The 19,223-nt window shown below is 42.8% G+C and overlaps 1 protein-coding gene and 1 pseudogene across 3 annotated transcripts; both read left to right on the top strand.

Moving 5' to 3' along the window:
- Positions 1-1,278: 1,278 nt before the first annotated feature.
- Positions 1,279-8,890, top strand: LOC308397590 (NACHT, LRR and PYD domains-containing protein 3-like; annotated as a pseudogene). Its single transcript, XR_013974802.1, has 9 exons — positions 1,279-1,292; positions 1,617-1,668; positions 2,606-2,831; positions 3,037-5,104; positions 5,195-5,393; positions 5,499-5,692; positions 5,806-5,990; positions 6,215-6,397; positions 6,505-8,890. The product of XR_013974802.1 is annotated as an NACHT, LRR and PYD domains-containing protein 3-like (transcript).
- A 768-nt stretch (positions 8,891-9,658) lies between these two features.
- LOC308396416 (transcription factor E2F6-like) lies at positions 9,659-18,717 on the top strand. 2 transcript variants are annotated; one of them, XM_080881693.1, is made up of 9 exons: positions 9,659-9,905; positions 13,292-13,576; positions 14,798-14,829; positions 14,941-14,969; positions 15,100-15,286; positions 15,597-15,751; positions 16,151-16,266; positions 16,337-16,496; positions 18,322-18,717. In XM_080881693.1, the coding sequence occupies exons 1-9, from the start codon at positions 9,789-9,791 to the stop codon at positions 18,348-18,350; spliced, it is 1,110 nt and encodes a 369-aa protein (XP_080737819.1). In that variant the 5' UTR covers positions 9,659-9,788; the 3' UTR covers positions 18,351-18,717. The 2 variants fall into 2 exon arrangements, with proteins under 2 accessions (XP_080737819.1, XP_080737820.1); XM_080881694.1 differs by lacking the exon at positions 13,292-13,576.
- Positions 18,718-19,223: the final 506 nt, after the last annotated feature.

Below are 19,223 nucleotides of genomic sequence, written 5' to 3' on the forward strand. Positions count from 1 at the left end.
TCTTCCACCTGTGCTCTTAAAGCACTTTAACTCGGTGGTTTATAGCATCAGTTAACAAGCGGAAGCTGGAATGTAGCTCTATGTCATCAACTTCTTCTCTCACAGCCTGTTAAATTTCAAGTTCTTTTACTGATTAGTAGTGATTTGCATGTTGTGCACAGCCAATGCAGCACAATAGCCCCAAGCTTTAGGTGATGAGATGGGAACAAAGTAAATGTGGGGCAGAGATTACAATGGTGAAGTTAACAATGTTACTAATTCTCCTCCTTCAAAAAATAACTCAACAATCCTAAAGTTTGATACAGTTTGTTTTGTGCTGAGTCTTCTTGTTCTTCTGTATTCACTTGTGTGTGTGTGTCTGTGTGTCTGTGTGTGTGTGTTGTGTTTAAGCAAAAAGACACAGAGCAGCTTGGACTCTGCTGTAACAGAAACTGGACCTGAATCAAGTTGCGAGTCCGCGAAGAGCGAACAGACGAAAGACAGACGCAGCAAATTTCAGAGCTGGCAGTTGTCTAAAAACTAGTAAGCTTCACTGTGTGTGTGTGTGTGTGTGTGTGTGTGTGTGTGTGTGTGTGTGTGTGTGTGTGTGTGTGTGTGTGTGTACGTGCGTGCATTTGCATATGTGTGTTTGATATAGTTTCTTGCGCCCACTGGTTTTGTTTCGTTATGATGTTGCAAAAAAAAATAATTTGTATTCACACATTTTGAGAGCAATGGCCTCATAAGGAGAGTTCATGATGGTCAGATAATCCTGAAAAAGGTAATATCTGTCTGGAAACCCTCTTCTTGGCTACACCAAGAAATTTTGTCCATAAAACCAGAAGTTTTTTACACACTGAAAAAAGCAGCTCCAAGAACACTAAGTACAATTATCTGTGTGACTGCAGATTACAAGAAAGAGCTGGAACAAATATAGTGACATGCAATAGCGTCATATAAAAGTATAGAGAGTAAAGGAGAAGATTGAGTGCTCAGTGCATCATTGGAGATCCTTCCTAAGGACTCCTTCAGTATGCCTCCTTGTACTGAAATCATTTGACCCATGTGGTACCAGTTTTTTTTGGTTTGATTGCATGTTTTTACTTTTTGCCTCCACACCAAGTTTTTACCTTACATGCCCTACTTTTTTTTTCAGTAGATGTTTTATGCTGAATTTTTCAGTGGAGTGTGTTAAATCTGTGTACTTCTAACAGTGTCCTTCAGGAAAGTCCAGACGCACAGCTTGCACCCAGCTGTGGGTCTATAGAATGGAAGATATTTTTACAAGATGGACCCCAGTCTGTTGATAACAGGTAAGAATATAAGAATTTCATTTTGCGTCCTCCTTGAATACATCATATCCAACATTTAGATAAGTAAGTCCCCAAAAGTTGATTTTGATTATCTGGATGTATCGTTTTCAGTGGGATTGGGGAAACCTGCAGTCAGCTGAGACTGAAGAAGTCACTTGGATGAGTGATGAAACATTTCTCCCACTGAAAACACAACATCCAGATGAACAGAATCAAGCTTTTGGGATCACATACAAGTATTTACTTTGTTTCCATCAGAATTTATTATAGAAAGGAACCCCTTAAACAAACTGTACTTATACTAAAGTTAAATGTGTTCTGCAGTGTTGACCAGCAGGTCCTGCACCATCAAACACATCTGGACTACGTATTTATGGTGAGTGGAAGTCTAGATTGTTTTCTAGAAGTAAAGTAATTAAACTTTATTTTATTATGTTCCAAAACCCCAGTTCCAAACCGTGACTTCCCTCCATGACAATAGACGCACTCCGCTCCCAACTCGTGGTGGCACACAAAAAAACACAGCTCAGCAGAATAATTCACTATAGCGAGGTCTTTAACACACATTAGTCAACGGCTGTACTTAAAGTGTTTGACGCCGGCAGGAGCTCAGCCACCCTCTTAAAGCCAGTGCTCCTGACAACGGTAATCAGCTGGCCACGGATATCGAACGGCAGGTGTGGCTGCCTCCAGCTCAGGAATAATTCCTCCAGCAAACCAAAACGTGTGTATGTTATTTACGCAGATGTAAATAACACACACACAAACACACACAGAGAGACTGAGTAACAGGAGAGAGATAGCAGAACACAATAAACACATGAGCCTTGGACCCCTAGACCCATGCCGTGACAACTGGGTACATTGTTTAGTTATGCCTGTATATAAATATAAATAATTTATTTGATTTTATTTTTATTATAACTTCAGCAGTTCAGTGTGGTGGTAGCACTGTTCCACCATCTGGCCAGCGGCTTTCTGTGTAAAGTTTTCCCTGTGTTTGTCTCTAGGTGCTCTGGCTTTCTCCCACAGTTCAAAGACATGCAGTTGTTGGGGTTAGGTTAATTTGATTCTAAATTGCCAATGGGTGTGAATGTTATCTGTCTCTCTGAGTTAGCCCTGGATCAAGGCGCACACTGCCTCTCACCTCATGGAATCAGCTCCAGCTCCTCTGTGACTCAGATAAGCGGAAGAGGGAGGATGAATGGAAGCAATGAATAAATTCTGGCACATTAACTGTAGTGTATTATTACAAAGGCGTACATTTCTCGTCAGTCTCAACTGAAGTTAAACAACCTTTTTCTGGGTTCCAGATGTTGGAGGAAAACATTTTCAGTTTTGTGAAGAATGAGCTGAAAAAGATCCAGAACATTCTGAGTCCAGGTTACCCCAAAAATGCAGAGAATCTGAAGGAAAATGAGGTGGTGTTGGAATCTGACGAGGAGGGGAGGAAGAGTACCAGCGAGTCATTTCTGAGAATTACAGTGGATTTCCTGAAGCGAATGAAGCAGCAAGAGTTGGCTGACCGTCTGCAGTGCAGTAAGAGAATTTTAACACAATGGAAAGCAGAAAAAGAAGCAACAGAAAAAGTTGACATTTCAAACTCTGTTTGTATAGATTCTACGCATCTCCATCACATCTATGAAGTTTTCTGGCAGAATAGATTTAATGGAGTGTGTTTAAAAAAAAAAGAAGTTGACCTTTTATTAAGCTTTATTAACTTGTCATTGTTTTTATTTTGTAGGAATTCAGACTGCAAAGTGCCAGCGTCAAGTCAAGGCTAACCTAAAGAACAGGTTCCAGTGTGTTTTTGAGGGAATTGCTAAAGCAGGAAATGCAACTCTTCTGAATCAGATCTACACAGAGCTCTACATCACAGAGGGAGGGACTGCACAGGTTAATAATGAACATGAGGTCAGACAGATCGAAACAGCATCCAGGAAATCAGACAGACCAGAAACAACAATCAGACAAGAAGACATCTTTAAAATCTCACCTGTTAAAGATAAGCCAATCAGAACAGTGCTGACAAGTGGAGTGGCTGGAATTGGGAAAACAGTCCTAACACAGAAGTTCACTTTGGACTGGGCTGAAGACAAATCCAACCAGGACATCCAGTTCATGTTTCCATTCACTTTCAGAGAGCTGAATGTGCTGAAAGAGAAAAAGTTCAGCTTGGTGGAACTTGTTCATCACTTCTTTCCTGAATCCAAAGAAGAAGATAGCGGCAGCTTTGAAGACTTCCAGGTTGTGTTCATCTTTGATGGTCTGGATGAGTGTCGACTTCCTCTGGACTTCCACAAAACTGAGACCCTGACTGATGTTACAGAGTCCACCTCAGTGGATGTGCTGCTGATAAACCTCATCAGGAGGAACCTGCTTCCTTCTGCACGCATCTGGATAACCACAAGACCAGCAGCAGCCAGTCAGATCCCTCCTGACTGTGTTGACATGGTGACAGAGGTCAGAGGATTCACTGACCCACAGAAGGAGGAGTACTTTAGGAAGAGATTCAGAGATGAAGAAAAATCAAACAGGATCATCTCCCACATCAAGACATCACGAAGCCTGCATATCATGTGCCACATCCCAGTCTTCTGCTGGATCACTGCTACAGTTCTTGAGGATGTGCTAAAAACCAGAGAGGGAGGACAGCTACCCAAGACCCTGACTGAGATGTACATCCACTTCCTGGTGGTTCAGGCCAAAGTGAATAATGTGAAGTATGAAGAAGGAGCTGAAACAGATCCACACTGGAATAAAAAGAGTCGGAAGATGATCAAGTCTCTAGGGAAAATGGCTTTTGATCAGCTGCAGAAAGGAAACCTGATCTTCTATGAATCAGACCTGATAGAGTGTGGCATCAATATCACGGCAGCCTCAGTGTACTCAGGAGTGTTCACACAGATCTTTAAAGAGGAGAGAGGACTATACCAGGACAAGGTGTTCTGCTTCATCCATCTGAGTGTTCAGGAGTTTCTGGCTGCTCTTCATGTCCATCTGACCTTCATCAACTCTGGAGTCAACCTGCTGAGAGAACAACAAACAACATCTCTGCTGTCTAAAGTAAGACCCAAATCTAAACTCAAACATCTCCATGAGAGTGCTGTGGACAAAGCCCTAAAGAGTCCAAAAGGTCACCTGGACTTGCTCCTGCGCTTCCTCCTGGGTCTTTCCCTGCAAACAAATCAGACTCTTTTACAGGGTCTACTGAGACAGACAGGAAGTAGCTCACAAACCAATCAGGAAACAGCCCAATACATCAAGAAGATCAGTGAGAATCTGTCTGCAGAGAAAAGCATCAATCTGTTCCACTGTCTCAATGAGCTGAATGATCATTCTCTAGTGGAGGAGATCCAAAAGTCCCTGAGTTCAGGACGTCTCCCCACAGAAAAATTGTCTCCTTCTCAGTGGTCAGCTCTGGTCTTCATCTTATTGTCTTCTGAAAAAGAACTTGAAGTGTTTGATCTGAAGAAATACTCTGCTTCAGATGAGGCTCTTGTAAATCTCCTGCCAGTCATCAAAGCTTCCAACAGAGCTCTGTAGGTGGATCTGTGAATAGGTCAAGGAAATTGGATATTTTTTATTTTGTATGACTTAAATAAATCACTTTGTCTTCATTGGCAATTGTTCCCCAGGCTCAACAGATGCAACCTTTCAGAGAGAAGCTGTGAAACTCTATCTTCAGTTTTTAGCTCTCAGCCTTCTGGTCTCAGAGAGTTGGACCTAAGTAACAACAACCTGAAGGATTCCGGATTGAAGCCGCTATCTGATGGACTGCAGAGTCTTCACTGCAAACTAGAAACACTCCGGTAAGGATACAATTAATTAATGTTTAGATTTTGACTTATTTTAAAGGTTTTTCTTTAATGTTGTGTGATTTAATCATGATTCAATCTCAGTCTGTCAGGTTGTCTGGTAACAGAAAAAGGTTGCGCTCCTATGGCCTCAGCTCTTCGTTCCAACTCATCCCATTTGAGAAAGCTTGAGCTAAGCAACAACAATCTCAAAGATTTTGGAGTACAGCAGCTTTCGATGGCACTTGAGAGTCCTCACTGTAAAATTGAATCTCTGAGGTCAGAATATAGCCAACTAATGCTCGTGTGAAAATGTCCAAATGTTGAAATGGGTGGCCAACATCTGTTTTTTGTTGTTTTTGTTGGGTTGTTTTTTTTTTTGTTTTGTTTTATTCTTTGTTTTTAACTTCATGACCTCTATTTATCCAGTTTGTCAGGTTGTCAGGTCACAAATGAAGGCTGTGGTTGTTTAGCTTCAGCTATTAGCTCCAATCATTCTCATCTACGAAATCTGGACCTGAGCAACAACAATCTGCTGGATTTAGGAGTCAAGCTGCTTTCCGCTGGACTAAAAAGTCCACACTGTAAAATGGAAACTCTGAGGTCAGAATACAACTGTCTTAAATCAATCTTAATGTTCATCCAATGGTGCAGATGGTCAATAAGTGTAGGTTTTTCTTTACTTTCTGCTTGAATTTTGTTTTTACTAACTCTAGTCTATCAGGTTGTCTGGTAACAGACGAAGGGTTTGCTTCTCTGGCCTCAGCTCTTAGTTCTAACCCGTCTCACCTGAGAGAGCTGGATCTGAGTTACAATCATCCAGGACACTTAGGAGTGGAACAGCTATGGGCTGGAGTAAAGGATTCACACTGGAGACTTGATGTTCTCAGGTACAGGAATATGACAAGATCTTAAAATTTCTTTTCACAGATGAACCACAGAGGTTTCCGAAGAATGAATCTACATCACATAAGAAGTTTATACTTTTCACATTTTTTGTGTAATATATTTCTTCTGAATAGATTGGTTAATGGTCATAATTATGTGCAACATGCATCTATAATGCAGAGTATTCTTTTGTGAACTTTGTCAATAATCCAGTGAAATACACTGGATTATTATCATGATACGGTTATAAGCAACACAAGCAGGTTTCAAAAAAATGTAAAATGGAAACTGAGGTCAGGGTACAGATGTCTGTTAAATCACTCTTTATGTTCATGATGGTGCTGATGGTCATCCCAACTCTTCTTTCATCCAGGGTGGAGCATGGTGGAGCACACAGGTTGAAACCTGATGTTAGGAAGTGTAAGTTTGACTGCTGAAAAAAAGCCACCTGTCAGTTTGTCTTTAAACCCTATCTTTAAATGATATTTTTGTTAGTTATTATTATGTCTCCTCTCTTCTTCCATCAGATTTCTTTGAACTTGAACTGGACACAAACTCAGTAAACAGGAAGCTCAAACTTGCTAACAACAACAGGAAGGTGATAGTGGGAGCGGAACAGTCGTATCCTGATCATCCAGACAGATTTGATACCTGCTCTCAGCTGCTGTGTAGAAATGCTCTAACTGGTCGCTGTTACTGGGAGGTCGAGTGGAGTGGGGGGGTCTTTATAGCAGTAAGTTACAGAGGAATCAGTAGAAAAGCAGATAGGACCGACTGCAGGTTTGGCTGGAATGATCAGTCCTGGAGTCTGAGCTGCTCTGATGGTGGTTACTCTGTGTGGCACAATAACCGGGAAACATCCATCTCCTCCTCCCTCATCAAGAGCAGAGTAGGGGTGTATGTGGACTGTCCTGCTGGCACTCTGTCTTTCTATACAGTCTCCTCTGACACTCTGATTCACCTCCACACCTTCAGCACCACATTCACTGAAAGTCTGTACGCTGGGTTTAGACTTAGGTCATATGACTCCTCAGTGTCTCTGTGTTCTGTGTAAGAGTCTGTGGGAAATGACCGCAGCTTCAGATAATGTTGATGATGCATGATGGTTCACTTGGGTTTCCACTTGCGCTCTGTCATCTTCCGTATCGACGCTGGAAGACCAGCTCAACACTAACTGCATATCTTAGATAAGAGGAAATTACTAGAAGTAGTCTTACCATTACTAACATCTAGCAATCAAAAAGAAGATGGTCATTGTAAAAGTATTAATCTTCAGGAACTAATAGTCAAAACACAAATTTTAAAATAAAACAATAATAAAAGGCAGGCAATAGATAATAATAGATGACAACATACCATGACCTTACATACGACGTACCAAAAAAGCTGAATGAATCTTGAACTACAACAAATTCTTCACCTAAACAGACACATCAATGACATCAGTGATATGTCTGTTTAAGTGTCTGTTTGGTTTGGTGAGGGTTAAGCATCAGAGTTACCTTTGACTGAAAAAGTTTAAAAATCAAAAATCAATGATTCATCACTGACAGACATAATTATTCAATACTGCTAGCTCACATGAAATAATTCATGTGTGCACTACTACAGACTTCACAACTGACTCTAACGTGGCTCTGACATTGTAACATTAAAACAGTGTTAGGAGATCTATTTCTGTGAGACCAGGTTTTTTTGTGCATCAGCACAGATGCTTATTAGAGGTACCTGCTTCCGTTAGAGAAATGTGAGCCTTTTTTAAAGTCTGCCATTGTTTCTACACTACCCGTTGTTGTGAGAGCCTTCAGCTGCCACACAGTCCACACAGCATTGCAATAATGGCAACCATCACACAGAGGGAGGATGTATCCAATTTATCATGTTTATATTATTCACTCTCATTTTTTTTCTCTTTGCTGCAGAGATGTAACAGTGTGACATCTGTCGCTATCCAGCTTTTCTATTACTGAAGTCGAATTCATTCGTTAAAATCCAAATAAGCACTTAACACTTTGAATTGTGGGATTTGTTTTCTTTTCCAAAAGGTATATTAGTGTATCCTCTTGTAAAGGAAGCATCAAAGTGCAGATACCTTTGTGTTGGTCCACTCCCACTCTGTGAGTTGTCTTTACTTAGAGACCTGCAGCAATAAATGCACTTCTATGTGATTTATGACTGATTTTGAAAAGTGCTTTATTGTTTTTTTATGTTAATTTTACTGTTATAGACACTGTCCCTGTGTCCTCCAGTCTGTGAATCGTAAAATGTTTCAGGACGACAGAGGACACTTGTAGGAGGAGCTATAATCAAGGACACGTACACTTTGCATAATTGTTTTTAACCTTGAACACATAAAAGAAGCAGCCAAACCCCGGCCATGATGAGAGTGTCCCTTATTTTTTATACATTATTCTCTCTCCTCACCCCCAACTGGCTGCAGCAGATGGCCGCCCCTCTGCGAGCCTGTTTCTTCCTGTTAAAAGCAAGCATTTCCTTCCCACTGCCGCCAAAGTGCTTGCTCGTAAATTGTTGGCATTTTATCTGCATTGTTGTAGGGTCTTTGCCTTACATTATCAAGCACCTTGGGGCAGCTGTTGCTGTGATTCGGTGCTATATAAATAAAAGTGAACTGAATTAAATTGAATTTTTATTTTTGTCATTTTACGTGATCTGCCCTTCATTCTTTCTCACTGTGAAATTTTAAAAATGCACAGCCTGTTGTTTTAATTTAAAGTAGTTCCATTAAAAAATATTGGACACTTTTATGCCTGTGAGACATTAATAAAGCATTAGTGGGATGGACTCTGGCTTTTCTTTTTCCCTACTCTTACCTTGACTTCTCCCCCGTCTCCTGCCTGTGGCCCAGGAATCAACCATAGGTCTCCATGCTGAAGATGTCTCATTTTCTAAAATGGATCTGTCAGAGGGACAATAGCTGATGCTGACAGGTGTGTATAGATGTATTTTTAAAGTATAAACAAATAGAGCAATAAAGTCAAACTCAATTATGAGCTGTCCCTCGGAGAAGGGCTCATCTCAGACTCATGTAAAACTAAAGAAACTAACCTTGAAGGCTTTCCTATGATTCCTGTCATGTGAAACTTTATTTTTTTAGGAGATAAAACTGTTCAGATTTAGGTCACATAACTTCCAGACTATTTTCACGGCCAGAAGCCGTCACTGTGGAATGCACTGAATATTGATCCAAAATCACAGGAAGATTCGGCTGATCCAGAGTTTCAGTCTCACTGTCACAGAAAACACGGAGGATCATCCAAATCTTAGCACTTGGTTCCTCCTATGCCGGGCGGCGCATCGGGCAGCTAGTGATCTCCATAACTCTGCCATTGCCGGTCCCAAGCCCGGATGATAAAGGAGGAGGGTTGGGCGTGGGGCTAGCAACCCCACCCTGTAAAAACTCCAAACATCCAAATCTAACCTCAGTATTTAGGCTTCTGAAGTTCAGGCTCATTAACTTTATGAAGGAAACATACTTTGTTCTTGCGATCTGGACCTACTTGTCCCACTGATCCAGCACTGAAGCCATGTACACTGTGCTCGGAGACCTCTGGGGAGTTTGTCTCCGTCGGTCTTAAACTCTAAATCTCTGCTTTATAATCTGCGCAGGAAGAGGGGGCGTGTCTCTTTACTTTACCTTCTTCCGCATTTATACATCCGGGTCATGCACGTGTTTTTCCGGTGACACGAGACATAAACAAACGGCACGCGGCGGGTGTACGTGGGTTAAGTCCGGATTGTGAGTCTTACCGGTAACAAACAGATCCCGGATGCAGTTGGAGAGGCGGTTAGCATGGTGAAGTGTGTGGTTTCTGGGTGTCCGAACCGCGTAGCTCACTACACCCGGGGGGCCTTCCAGCCACCCCCCAAGAGGTTCTTCAGCTTCCCCAAAGACCCGACTCGGGTCCAGGTACGAGCTCCGCTGTGTGTCCGCTGGCTTTGTATGAAGGAGGTTTACTTTGAAAAAAGTATTTTATTATCCTGAAAAAATTTCCAAAACATTCAAAGACTTTTCCAAACCTTTCCTTCTAAACCATGAAAATGTTTTAATGGATTGCATGTATATAGCGCTTTTCGAGAACCTCAAAGCGCTGTACAATTCCACTATTCATTCACTCTCACATTCACACACTGGTGGACGCAAGCTACAGCTGTGGCCACAGCTGCCCTGGGGCAGACTGACTGACTGAGTTTTCAAACTCAGTTTGCAAACATTCCCAGGCTCACGTTATTACGTCTTTGTTTTTAGTTTTAAAGTAAAGAAATGGTTTGGAAACTTTTTTTAAAAACACATGAAAACCAAACTGAGTGGCAAGTAAAAGTAAGTAAGTGAGTAAAATTTTATTTATATAGCACCTTTCAAGATAAAAATCACAAAGTGCTTCACATAAGCTAAAACATAAAAAAATCAACCAAAAAGCAACCGTTGCTGTTTGCTCTCATGAAACACTGATTAAAAATTCAAATTCAAATTTTATTTGTCACGTACACAATCATACACAGTACGATATGTAGTGAAATGCTTGGACAACTGCTCGTGACCTAAAGAAAACAAAAAAGGAAAAGGCAAAATCATAAGATAGGAAATTAATATGAAGAATTAAAAAGGGTAAATTTAACTAGGAAGGAATAAAATATAAATTAAGGTTAAAAATGAAATAACTGTACAACACAAATTAGAATGAAGGGTAAATTTAACTGGGAAAGAATAAGATAAAATATATAAATTAAAGTTGAAAATAAAATAACTGTACAACAAAATACACAATATAGAACTATATAAGAATGTATGAAGAAATATAAATAAATATATACACAATAACAGCAGCTGTACAAGTATTAACTGGAAATGAAGAATATAATGTCCAGTGTTGTGCAATCCACATTATGTCTTGTACAGTGCAGATATGCTTAAAGTGATTTAAGTGATGACGTGAAAACAATGTCCAGAATGTCCAGTGTGTGTGTAAGAACTGTATGTGTGGGTCAGTACTGTGTGGTGGTGTGATTGAGAAACCGTATCGCCTGCGGGAAGAAGCTCCTCCTCAGTCTCTCTGTGTTGGTCTTCAGGGAGCGGAATCGCTTTCCTGACCTCAACAGAGAGAACAGTCTGTTGTTGGGATGGCTGAGGTCCTTCACGATCTTCCTGGCCTTGGTCCAGCACCGCCTGCTGTAGATTGAGTGCAGGTCAGGGAGCTCGGAGCGGATGGTGCGCTCAGCTGATCGCACAACCCTCTGTAGAGCTCATCTGTCCTGCATGGTGCTGTTCCCGAACCAGGTTAAGATGTTTCCCGTCAGGATGCTCTCTATGGTGCAGGAGTAAAAGTTCCTGAGCACCTTGGAGGGCAGTTGGAAGTCTCTCAAGCGTCTGAGGTGGTAGAGACGCTGACGGGCCTTTTTCACCACGGTGTTGATGTGACAGGACCATGACAGGTCCTGCGTGATGTGAACTCCGAGGTATTTGAAGCTGTCCACTCTCTCCACTGGGCACTCGTTGATGACGGGGGTCTGGTAGTTCCTCTCCTGCTTAGTGCTGAAGTCCACTATCAGCTCCTTTGTCTTACTGACGTTTAGAAGGAGGTTGTTCCTCTGGCACCAGTTTTCCAGATTCCTAATCTCCTTCAGGTAGGCCGTCTCGTTGTTATCAGAGATCAGGCCCACCACGACGGTGTCGTCAGCAAACTTGATGATGGTGGTGGAGCTGGTAGTGGCCACACAGTCATATGTGTACAAAGAGTACAGCAGGGGGCTCAGGACACACCCCTGGGGGGCTCCAGTGCTGAGAGTGGTGGAGGCTGAGACATGTCCGCCATCCTTACTGCCTGTGGTCTGCCAGTTAGGAAGTTGGAGATCCACTGACACATAGATGAGCTGAGTCCCAGATGCTCCAGCTTGGTGGTGAGTGTGGAGGGAATTATGGTGTTAAATGCAGAGCTGTAGTCTATGAAGAGCATTTTAACATAATTCCCCCTTCTAGTGTCTGAGTGAGTGAGTGATGTGTGGAGGAGATGAGAGATGGCATCGTCTGTGGAACGATTTGGACGGTAAGCGAACTGTAGTGGGTCCAGTGTGTCTGGTAGTGAAGAAATGATGAAGTCTCTGACCAGGCGTTCAAAGCACTTCATCACTACTGAGGTGAGGGCTACAGGGCGATAGTCATTGAGAGAAGCAGGGTGGGGTTTCTTCGGGACAGGAACAATGATGGACTCTTTGAAGCATGTGGGGATCACTGACTGAGATAAAGAGATGTTGAATATCTCAGTGAACACAGGAGCTAGCTGGTATGCGCAGTCTCTTAGGATACGACCTAGGATGCCGTCTGGTCCTGCTGCTTTCCTGGTGTTCACTCTTTTGAAGGCTCTCCTTACTTCATGCTCGGAGATGACGAGCACGTTTCCGGTGCTGGCAGTATCTTCCTGTCTGCAGCCGTTAGCGCTGCTAGCACTAGCATTGTTGGAGTCCTTAGCTGCAGCCTCGAAGCGAGCATAGAAAGTGTTCAGCTCATCTGCCAGAGTCACGGCCGCGTTCGTCATACCGGTTGTTGGTGCTTTATAGTCCGTTATTGTCCTTAGTCCCTGCCACAGGCTCCTAGAGTCACTCTGTTGCAGTTGTGACTCTAGTTTCCTCCCGTAGCGCTGCTTCGCCTCTTTCACCGCCCTCCGCACGTTATATGACGCGGCTTTGTACGGGTCCATGTCCCCCGTCGTGAGTCCCGTGTTGTAGGCAGCGGTGCGGGATCTCAGAGCGTCGCGGATGGTTTTATCCACCCACGGCTTCTGGTTGGGAAACGTTGTGACAGTCTTTGTCTCCACGGTATCATCCGCTAGTTTCCCGATGAATCCCACAACCGCTTCCGTAAACACGTTGACATCATTATCGGAGCTGTTTCTGAACATGCCCCAGTCTGCGTCATCGAGTGCGTCCTGTAAAGCGGCCACCGATCGATCCGTCCAGCGCGCGACCTTCCTCTGAACCGGAACTTCCTGTTTCAGCCTTTGTTTGTATTTTGGCACGAGGAAGATGGCGGCGTGATCAAATTTGCCAAATTTGCCAAATTAGTTCATGGACCAAACCATGAACTAATAATGCTGGTTTTTAATTTCATTAGAGATGAGTTATTGTGATTCTGAGGGCGTGCGGCAGCAGGCAGATGGAATAAAAGATGAAATAGGCGTTAGAACTTTGGTGTAGGTCATGAAATCACTGTGTTGAGGTGTGGTGCAGTTTCCCCTGCAGTGCCTCATGTGGGGTGATCAGGTCCAACTGACCTGCAGTAACTCTGGCGGCTATGCTCAGGTTTGGCTGGCCGCCCTGAGGGAGACGCACAGGCAGGACACTGGAGAGGACCTTTTAATCTGTGAAGACCACTTCCTGCCGGAGGATATCTGCAGAAAGGGAGTCACCAGTGATGCCATTCCGCTCATGCCCCCTTGCCTGGATGGGCAGCTGGGTCTGCTCAGTGCCTGGGAGGTCGATTCCTCTGAGGAAGACGAGCAGTGGCACGCCGGAGGCTGCAGTAACGACAGAGAGGAAGATGAATTTAGAGAGGAACGTCCAACTGCACCGAATCCACAGCAACAGGTGGGAGTCTGTTCTGATTTGGTTAGTTGTGATTTTTCAGAAACTGCTGAGGTTGAACTGAAGGTCTCTGTGGATAGCTGCGTGCTTTGGACAAACTGCACACACGCAGCACATGTGCAGAAAAATGACAGCAGCTTCACTGTTAGTTGGACATGAAGAGGAATGAGCAGCGTGTTGACGTGTGCTGAAACATTTCTCTGATAATAATTAGCTAATATTTTAAGAAAATGAATCATCTTTAAAGCTGTGAAATAAAAAGTATGTCGGAAACTCTCTAATGAGATTTACTGCTGTTCTTTCATAAATCTGGTTCAACTCAATCACCAAATTAGAAAGGTCAATTAACTAAAAGAAAAACTAAAGTAAATACAGCAAAAACAGAAGTGGCCCTAAAATTGAGCCCTGTGGGACGCCTAATGACAGAGAAGCAGAAGACAATTCAGAACCGAGAAGGATGGTGGAGAAAGTTCTGTTTGCTAAGTGTGACCTAAACGAATTAAGTGCAGTGCCACCAATGCCCACTAGATCATTTAATCAAGATAGTAGACTATTGTAGTCTACTGTGTCAAAGGCAGCTGTTAGGTGAAGCAAGACCAGAACAATGTGGTTACCAGAATCACATGCCAGAAGCATGCAGTTAAAGAGCATTAGTGCACGGGCACCAAGCAGGCATCAACAGGATCCAGGGGTCGCTCAGACAGACACAAAATTCTTAGGAACAATCCGTGCGCTGTTCGGAAAACAGGAGAAAAATTCCTTGGTGAAACTTCAGCTTCACTGACCATTTCATTTACAGTGGCAGCGATGACACAGAGACTTGGTTTCATGAATGACATGGGTCACAAAAGCAGAGCGACACATGAGCAGCCCTGTCACACTGGTGCCATTATTCCAGCCAAATTCAAAGTCATCAACATGAGTCAAGCATTAAAAGCCGAGGCTCATTCATCAATCATCTGGTTTCCATTTTTTTCTTGCTCAGCCATCATCTTTTACACATAAATAAACTGCCCCTCAGTAGGCTTCCAGAGGATGGCTAATCAATGAAAAGTAGTACAGTAGTGCAGCTTTAAAGCGATAGGAGCTCAAAAAAAAAAAAAAAAAAGCTGCTGCAGAGGATGAACATGTCAGTCATGCAAAGCTGCCCTAGTGAGAAACATTGGCCCTGATCTTGACTCTAATGTGATTCGATTGATTCATTTTATAGTTTCTGTTTTCCAGGGTCCGGGCTGGGATTGGGACGACAATATCAGGTAACTTACGTCTCTGTGTTTTGTGTTGTCTGTTAATTAAAAAGTTCTAACTGCCTCTCGCAGCTTGTTAGTTCAGCACAGTCTCAAATGCAGTCTTCTTTTCTTCTGCAGTGCTTCCCTCCAGCAGAGCATCAAGCGCGGTGAGTCTTAGTATTCTACTCATTTCTAATCCTGGACTCTACTGCAGTACCTTTGAATGATTGTTACTGAATCAGACACAGTTTTGGTGAAAGCTCGGCACTGTGAAGCAAACGGCTCCGTTGTGTTCAGGCAAACCTCTGGGCTCGTTGACTCGCGGTTTCCTGGAGCTGCTGCTGGCAGCTCCTGACGGCTCCCTGGACATCAGGCAGGTGGCAGCGAACCTGCAGACCTCCGTGCAGCAAGTGCACGCCATCGCCAGGGTCCTGGACGGCATCAGCCTCATCCAGAGAGAGTCGGCCCACAAGATCAAGTGGATGTGAGTCCTGAACGAGAGCATGATGGATGTGTTAGGATCTGCCTCACTATCTTTTTCCATAAATTAAGTTTTTATGTGATTCTAATTTTCCTCCAGTCAAATTTGTGCAGGTTTGTTCTGCAGTGCAGTTTTTGTTTGAGTGCCTCTCACTGATAAACAGCAGGTTTGGAGGGAAGTTAATCATCTTCAGGTTAAATTGCAGGTTAAACGCAGCCTGCAAGGAGACTGTGAGAGCAGCTGAAGATGTTTTTTCCAGTTCGGGTTAGGAGTCGGTAGTTCCTCTTTTAGCATGAACCTTCTCTGTGTGCAGAGGTTGGAGCTCCATCTCCAGCTTCCTGTGGAGGAACCAGCAGAAGTTCCATAGAGAGATTCAGAAGCTGAAGCTGGTGGAGGAAGCGCTGGACGGCTTCATCAGAAGCTGTGCCCAGCAGCTTTTCAGCCTTACGGACAACGTGGAAAACTCTTCATATCCTTCCATGTGGGACTGAGGTCAGAGGTCACCCCTCTCAGAGGCCGTCAGCCTTTTGACAGGCCACCGTCCTCCAGCTCCTCATGCGAGCTCCAAACATGTGCCAAGTCCGGCCCAGGGTCTCCTGTTGAGCCCATTTTCCTGGATTATTATGGTATTTTAAGAAAGTAGTAGGATTAGCATTCTCGATTTCTTTCTTGTTAGCTGAAAGAGTCATCTCCAGAAATATGAAAATAATAATGCAGAGATCCTGGGTTCAGTGAAACTGCAGGAAAAATCTATAATAAGTCTGAGAATCAGTCACATTGCTCGGCATCAGGTATATAAAAGTGCCTTAAGTCTACAGATTTTTGCTCTTTTCTTTAAAGTGAGAAGTTTTCTTTAACCCTTTTTTACGCTTGCCTATGTGACGTTCGAGGACATCAGTCGACTTGGAGTGTACCGGGATCAGACGGCCATCATTGTCAAAGCTCCCGAGGACACTAAGCTGGACGTTCCTGCTCCCACAGAGGTGATGCAGAGTTCAGACGGCCACGTCTCTGCTGCCTCAGTCATTTATAAGTGTGTCTGTGTTTCTTTAGGAGAGCGTTCAACTCTGGCTGAAGGCAGTGAAAGGTCCCATCTTGGTGATGACCTGTGAGGTTGGCTCTGACAATGCTGTGACCTCTGACCCCATGCAGAGGATTACCTCATTTTTAACTCTGAACGAGAGCTGCATCAGGACGACGGAGCTGCACGAAAGTATGAAAAGAAACCCTTGCTTTTTCTTTTGGCTCCGATGTTGAAAAAGAATCTGTCAAAAAATTCCAGATCACCTCTAAAGGTTAATGACTAAACCCCAGCCACCTCTGGTTAAAGTTTCCATGCACATCTGTCCAGAACTTTTTTTTGTCTGCCGTGCGAACAAACAGCAATCGGCCATTTGGCATTAGAGATGGACCGATCCGATATTACGTATCGGTATCGGTCCGATACTGACCTAAATTACTGGATCGGATATCGGAGAAAAATAAAAAATGTAATCCGATCCATTAAATATCACGAAAGCACCTCACAAAACTTGCAACACGCCGTAACTCACCTCAGAACGTTAGCACGTCGGAGCAGTATGCATCACGTGATAGAGCGGCTGTGGCATGCTGGACCTGTCGGTGGTCTGGATAGCATTTGGAGCTTCGCTAGCAACCCGGCATTTCATCTCCGACAAAGTTATCCCGAGAGAAGTAAAGCAAGTGTGTAAGTCCATCTCTGAATGTTTGTAAAGCATTCCTGCGTTAAGCTTAACAAGCGACTGCCTCTCCTGCTGCTACTTCAATCATGAAACTGCTTAATGATCAGCTGATCGGCTTTTCTGTCGCGAGTCCGTGTCTCTAGTTTGCTTTTGGCCCATTTTGCACCAGAAAGAGGAAACCAGCGGCTGAACAACAGCAGCACGTTTAAGCTTGATCAGCTATTGTTAGAATTTATTTAATATTACTTTCTACTCCAGGATCTTTTTCTACGTAGCTGATGCTGGTAACTGTGCAGGGACGGATCTAGCAAAGTTTAGCCAGGGGGGCCGATAGGGCATTAACAGGGAAAAGGGGGCACAAAGACATACTTTTCTTTCTTATTCTCATTTAAAATGTCTAGCTTTTAATAAATAATTATCTGACACCCAAAGTTTTAATTTGATGTAAAATGAATAGAAGTCAATTACTGTATATAGTAACTATTAAGTCTAATATATATACCCTAGTAAGCTATAGTACTTTTTCCTTTGGGAAGGTACCATCTGTGCAGTCTGCAATTTTGTTGAAGAAAGATGTTGAATCTATTTAATATTTCTTGAAAAATAATTGATTTCTGTGCATTTTTTTTCACACTGCATCAAATTAAGGTTGATTACGTCGATTAAGCATCATGAGGTGGAGCGTGAGGGGTGGTTCCCTATTTTTTATTTATTTATTTTTGTTGTTGCTGGGAGTTGGAACCCTATTAGTTAGGTTGCTTAATATTTATGCTAAGTACTCTTTAAAATACCAGAATAGGGAGGATGGTGTAGGTTTAAGTTTATTAGATTGATCAGTATTGCTGAACTATGAAATATTTTTTTTTTTGCATACAGGTATAACAGAATAGCTTTAGTGTAGTTGTTGTTTTAAACTTGAGTATGAACTTATACAAAATGCAGCAAGATATTTAAAAAACAGTTTTGTTGATTAAAAAACACTATATCGGATTCATATCGGTATCGGCAGATATCCAAATTTATGGTATCGGTATCGGACATAAAAAAGTGGTATCGTGCCATCTTTATTTGGCATCAGTGCCAACCGCGAGCACGTGAGGTCGCTGTGAATCCTGCCTTCTTTTCCTGGTGTGTTTGTTATGGAGATACTAACATCTTCACTTCAGTGTCCCTCAAAATGAAGACGTCACACAGCTATCAGCCAGTTACTTTGAAGCTGCAGTGAAAATGACTCTGCAATCCTGTTGATTGGCTCATTTGGGACGGGGGGGTGTGTCACCTGGCAGCTTGTCTCTGGTCTCATTTCTGAAGTTATTCTGTGTTTGCTGTTTTCAGGGTCACTCACTGACCTGGAGAGCCCATGAACACCAGCTGACCTCCAGGGGTGCCGGCGTGTTGCGGCATGTGTCTGATAAATGCACACAGGGAGAACATGAGGAAGTACCTGCTGACGGTGGCTCACTTTAACTCATGCTTGATGCTGTGATGACATGACAGCAGCAAGCTCCTCCTACCAGAGGAAACAGTCTGAGCACAGAAAAGGGAAAAAAACAGTTTTCATCTGGACCAATGAAACGGCTTTAACCTGCTGAGCTCAGTCTGATGCACAGTGCCTGTATTTCACTGTTTGTCTTTCTGTCCTTTGCTTTGTGTTTTTAATGTATAAATGTTTACTTCTTCATCTCACAAATACCTCAAATATACTTGGACCAATAAAGTTTTACTTTAAAGTTGTGAATCACTTCCTGTTTTCATTCATGAGGGAAAAAAAAAGCTCCAACAAAAGTGTTGAGCAGCAGAAAGTCCCAATACTCTGTTCCTCCCTTTAAAATTTCCTGAAGTGCACAGCTGAAAATCAGAAGTAATAAGGAGTTTTTAGTGGCATCAACTAGAATCTAGAACATACCATAAGCATTTCCAATAAAAATAAATACTTAACAAATGGTCATAATATTAATGGTTCAAAAAGAAAAACTTCATAATAAAAATAAATGTGAATTTATGTTCTGTGCTTCGGCTTTTTTATTTTACCACACATTTTGTTTTTGTCTGGAGTCTCAGGTCAGCATGAGCCACTAGCTCCTGCTGCTTTCTGCTTGTAGTAATACACAGGTACAGCAGGCAGGGGGCAGTATACTACACCTAATGTGTATTCACTTCATCTCGTGTTTCGAGCTGATTACATTTAATAATGAACTGGTTCTGATCGCATTGATCGAGTTTATAAAAAAGTTCAA

Source organism: Rhamphochromis sp. 'chilingali' (assembly GCF_963969265.1).
Source record: "Rhamphochromis sp. 'chilingali' genome assembly, chromosome: 5".
NCBI lineage: Eukaryota > Metazoa > Chordata > Actinopteri > Cichliformes > Cichlidae > Rhamphochromis > Rhamphochromis sp. 'chilingali'.

What these genes read in the sequence shown, in the direction of transcription:
- LOC308396416 (XM_080881693.1), top strand. Translation starts at nt 9,789, where the DNA reads ATGGTGAAGTGTGTGGTTTCTGGGTGTCCGAACCGCGTAGCTCACTAC. An exon ending in CCAGCAGAGCATCAAGCGCG is followed by an intron (nt 14,970 to 15,099) that starts GTGAGTCTTAGT and finishes CGTTGTGTTCAG; the next exon opens with GCAAACCTCTGGGCTCGTTG. An exon ending in GGACAACGTGGAAAACTCTT is followed by an intron (nt 15,752 to 16,150) that starts CATATCCTTCCA and finishes AACCCTTTTTTA; the next exon opens with CGCTTGCCTATGTGACGTTC.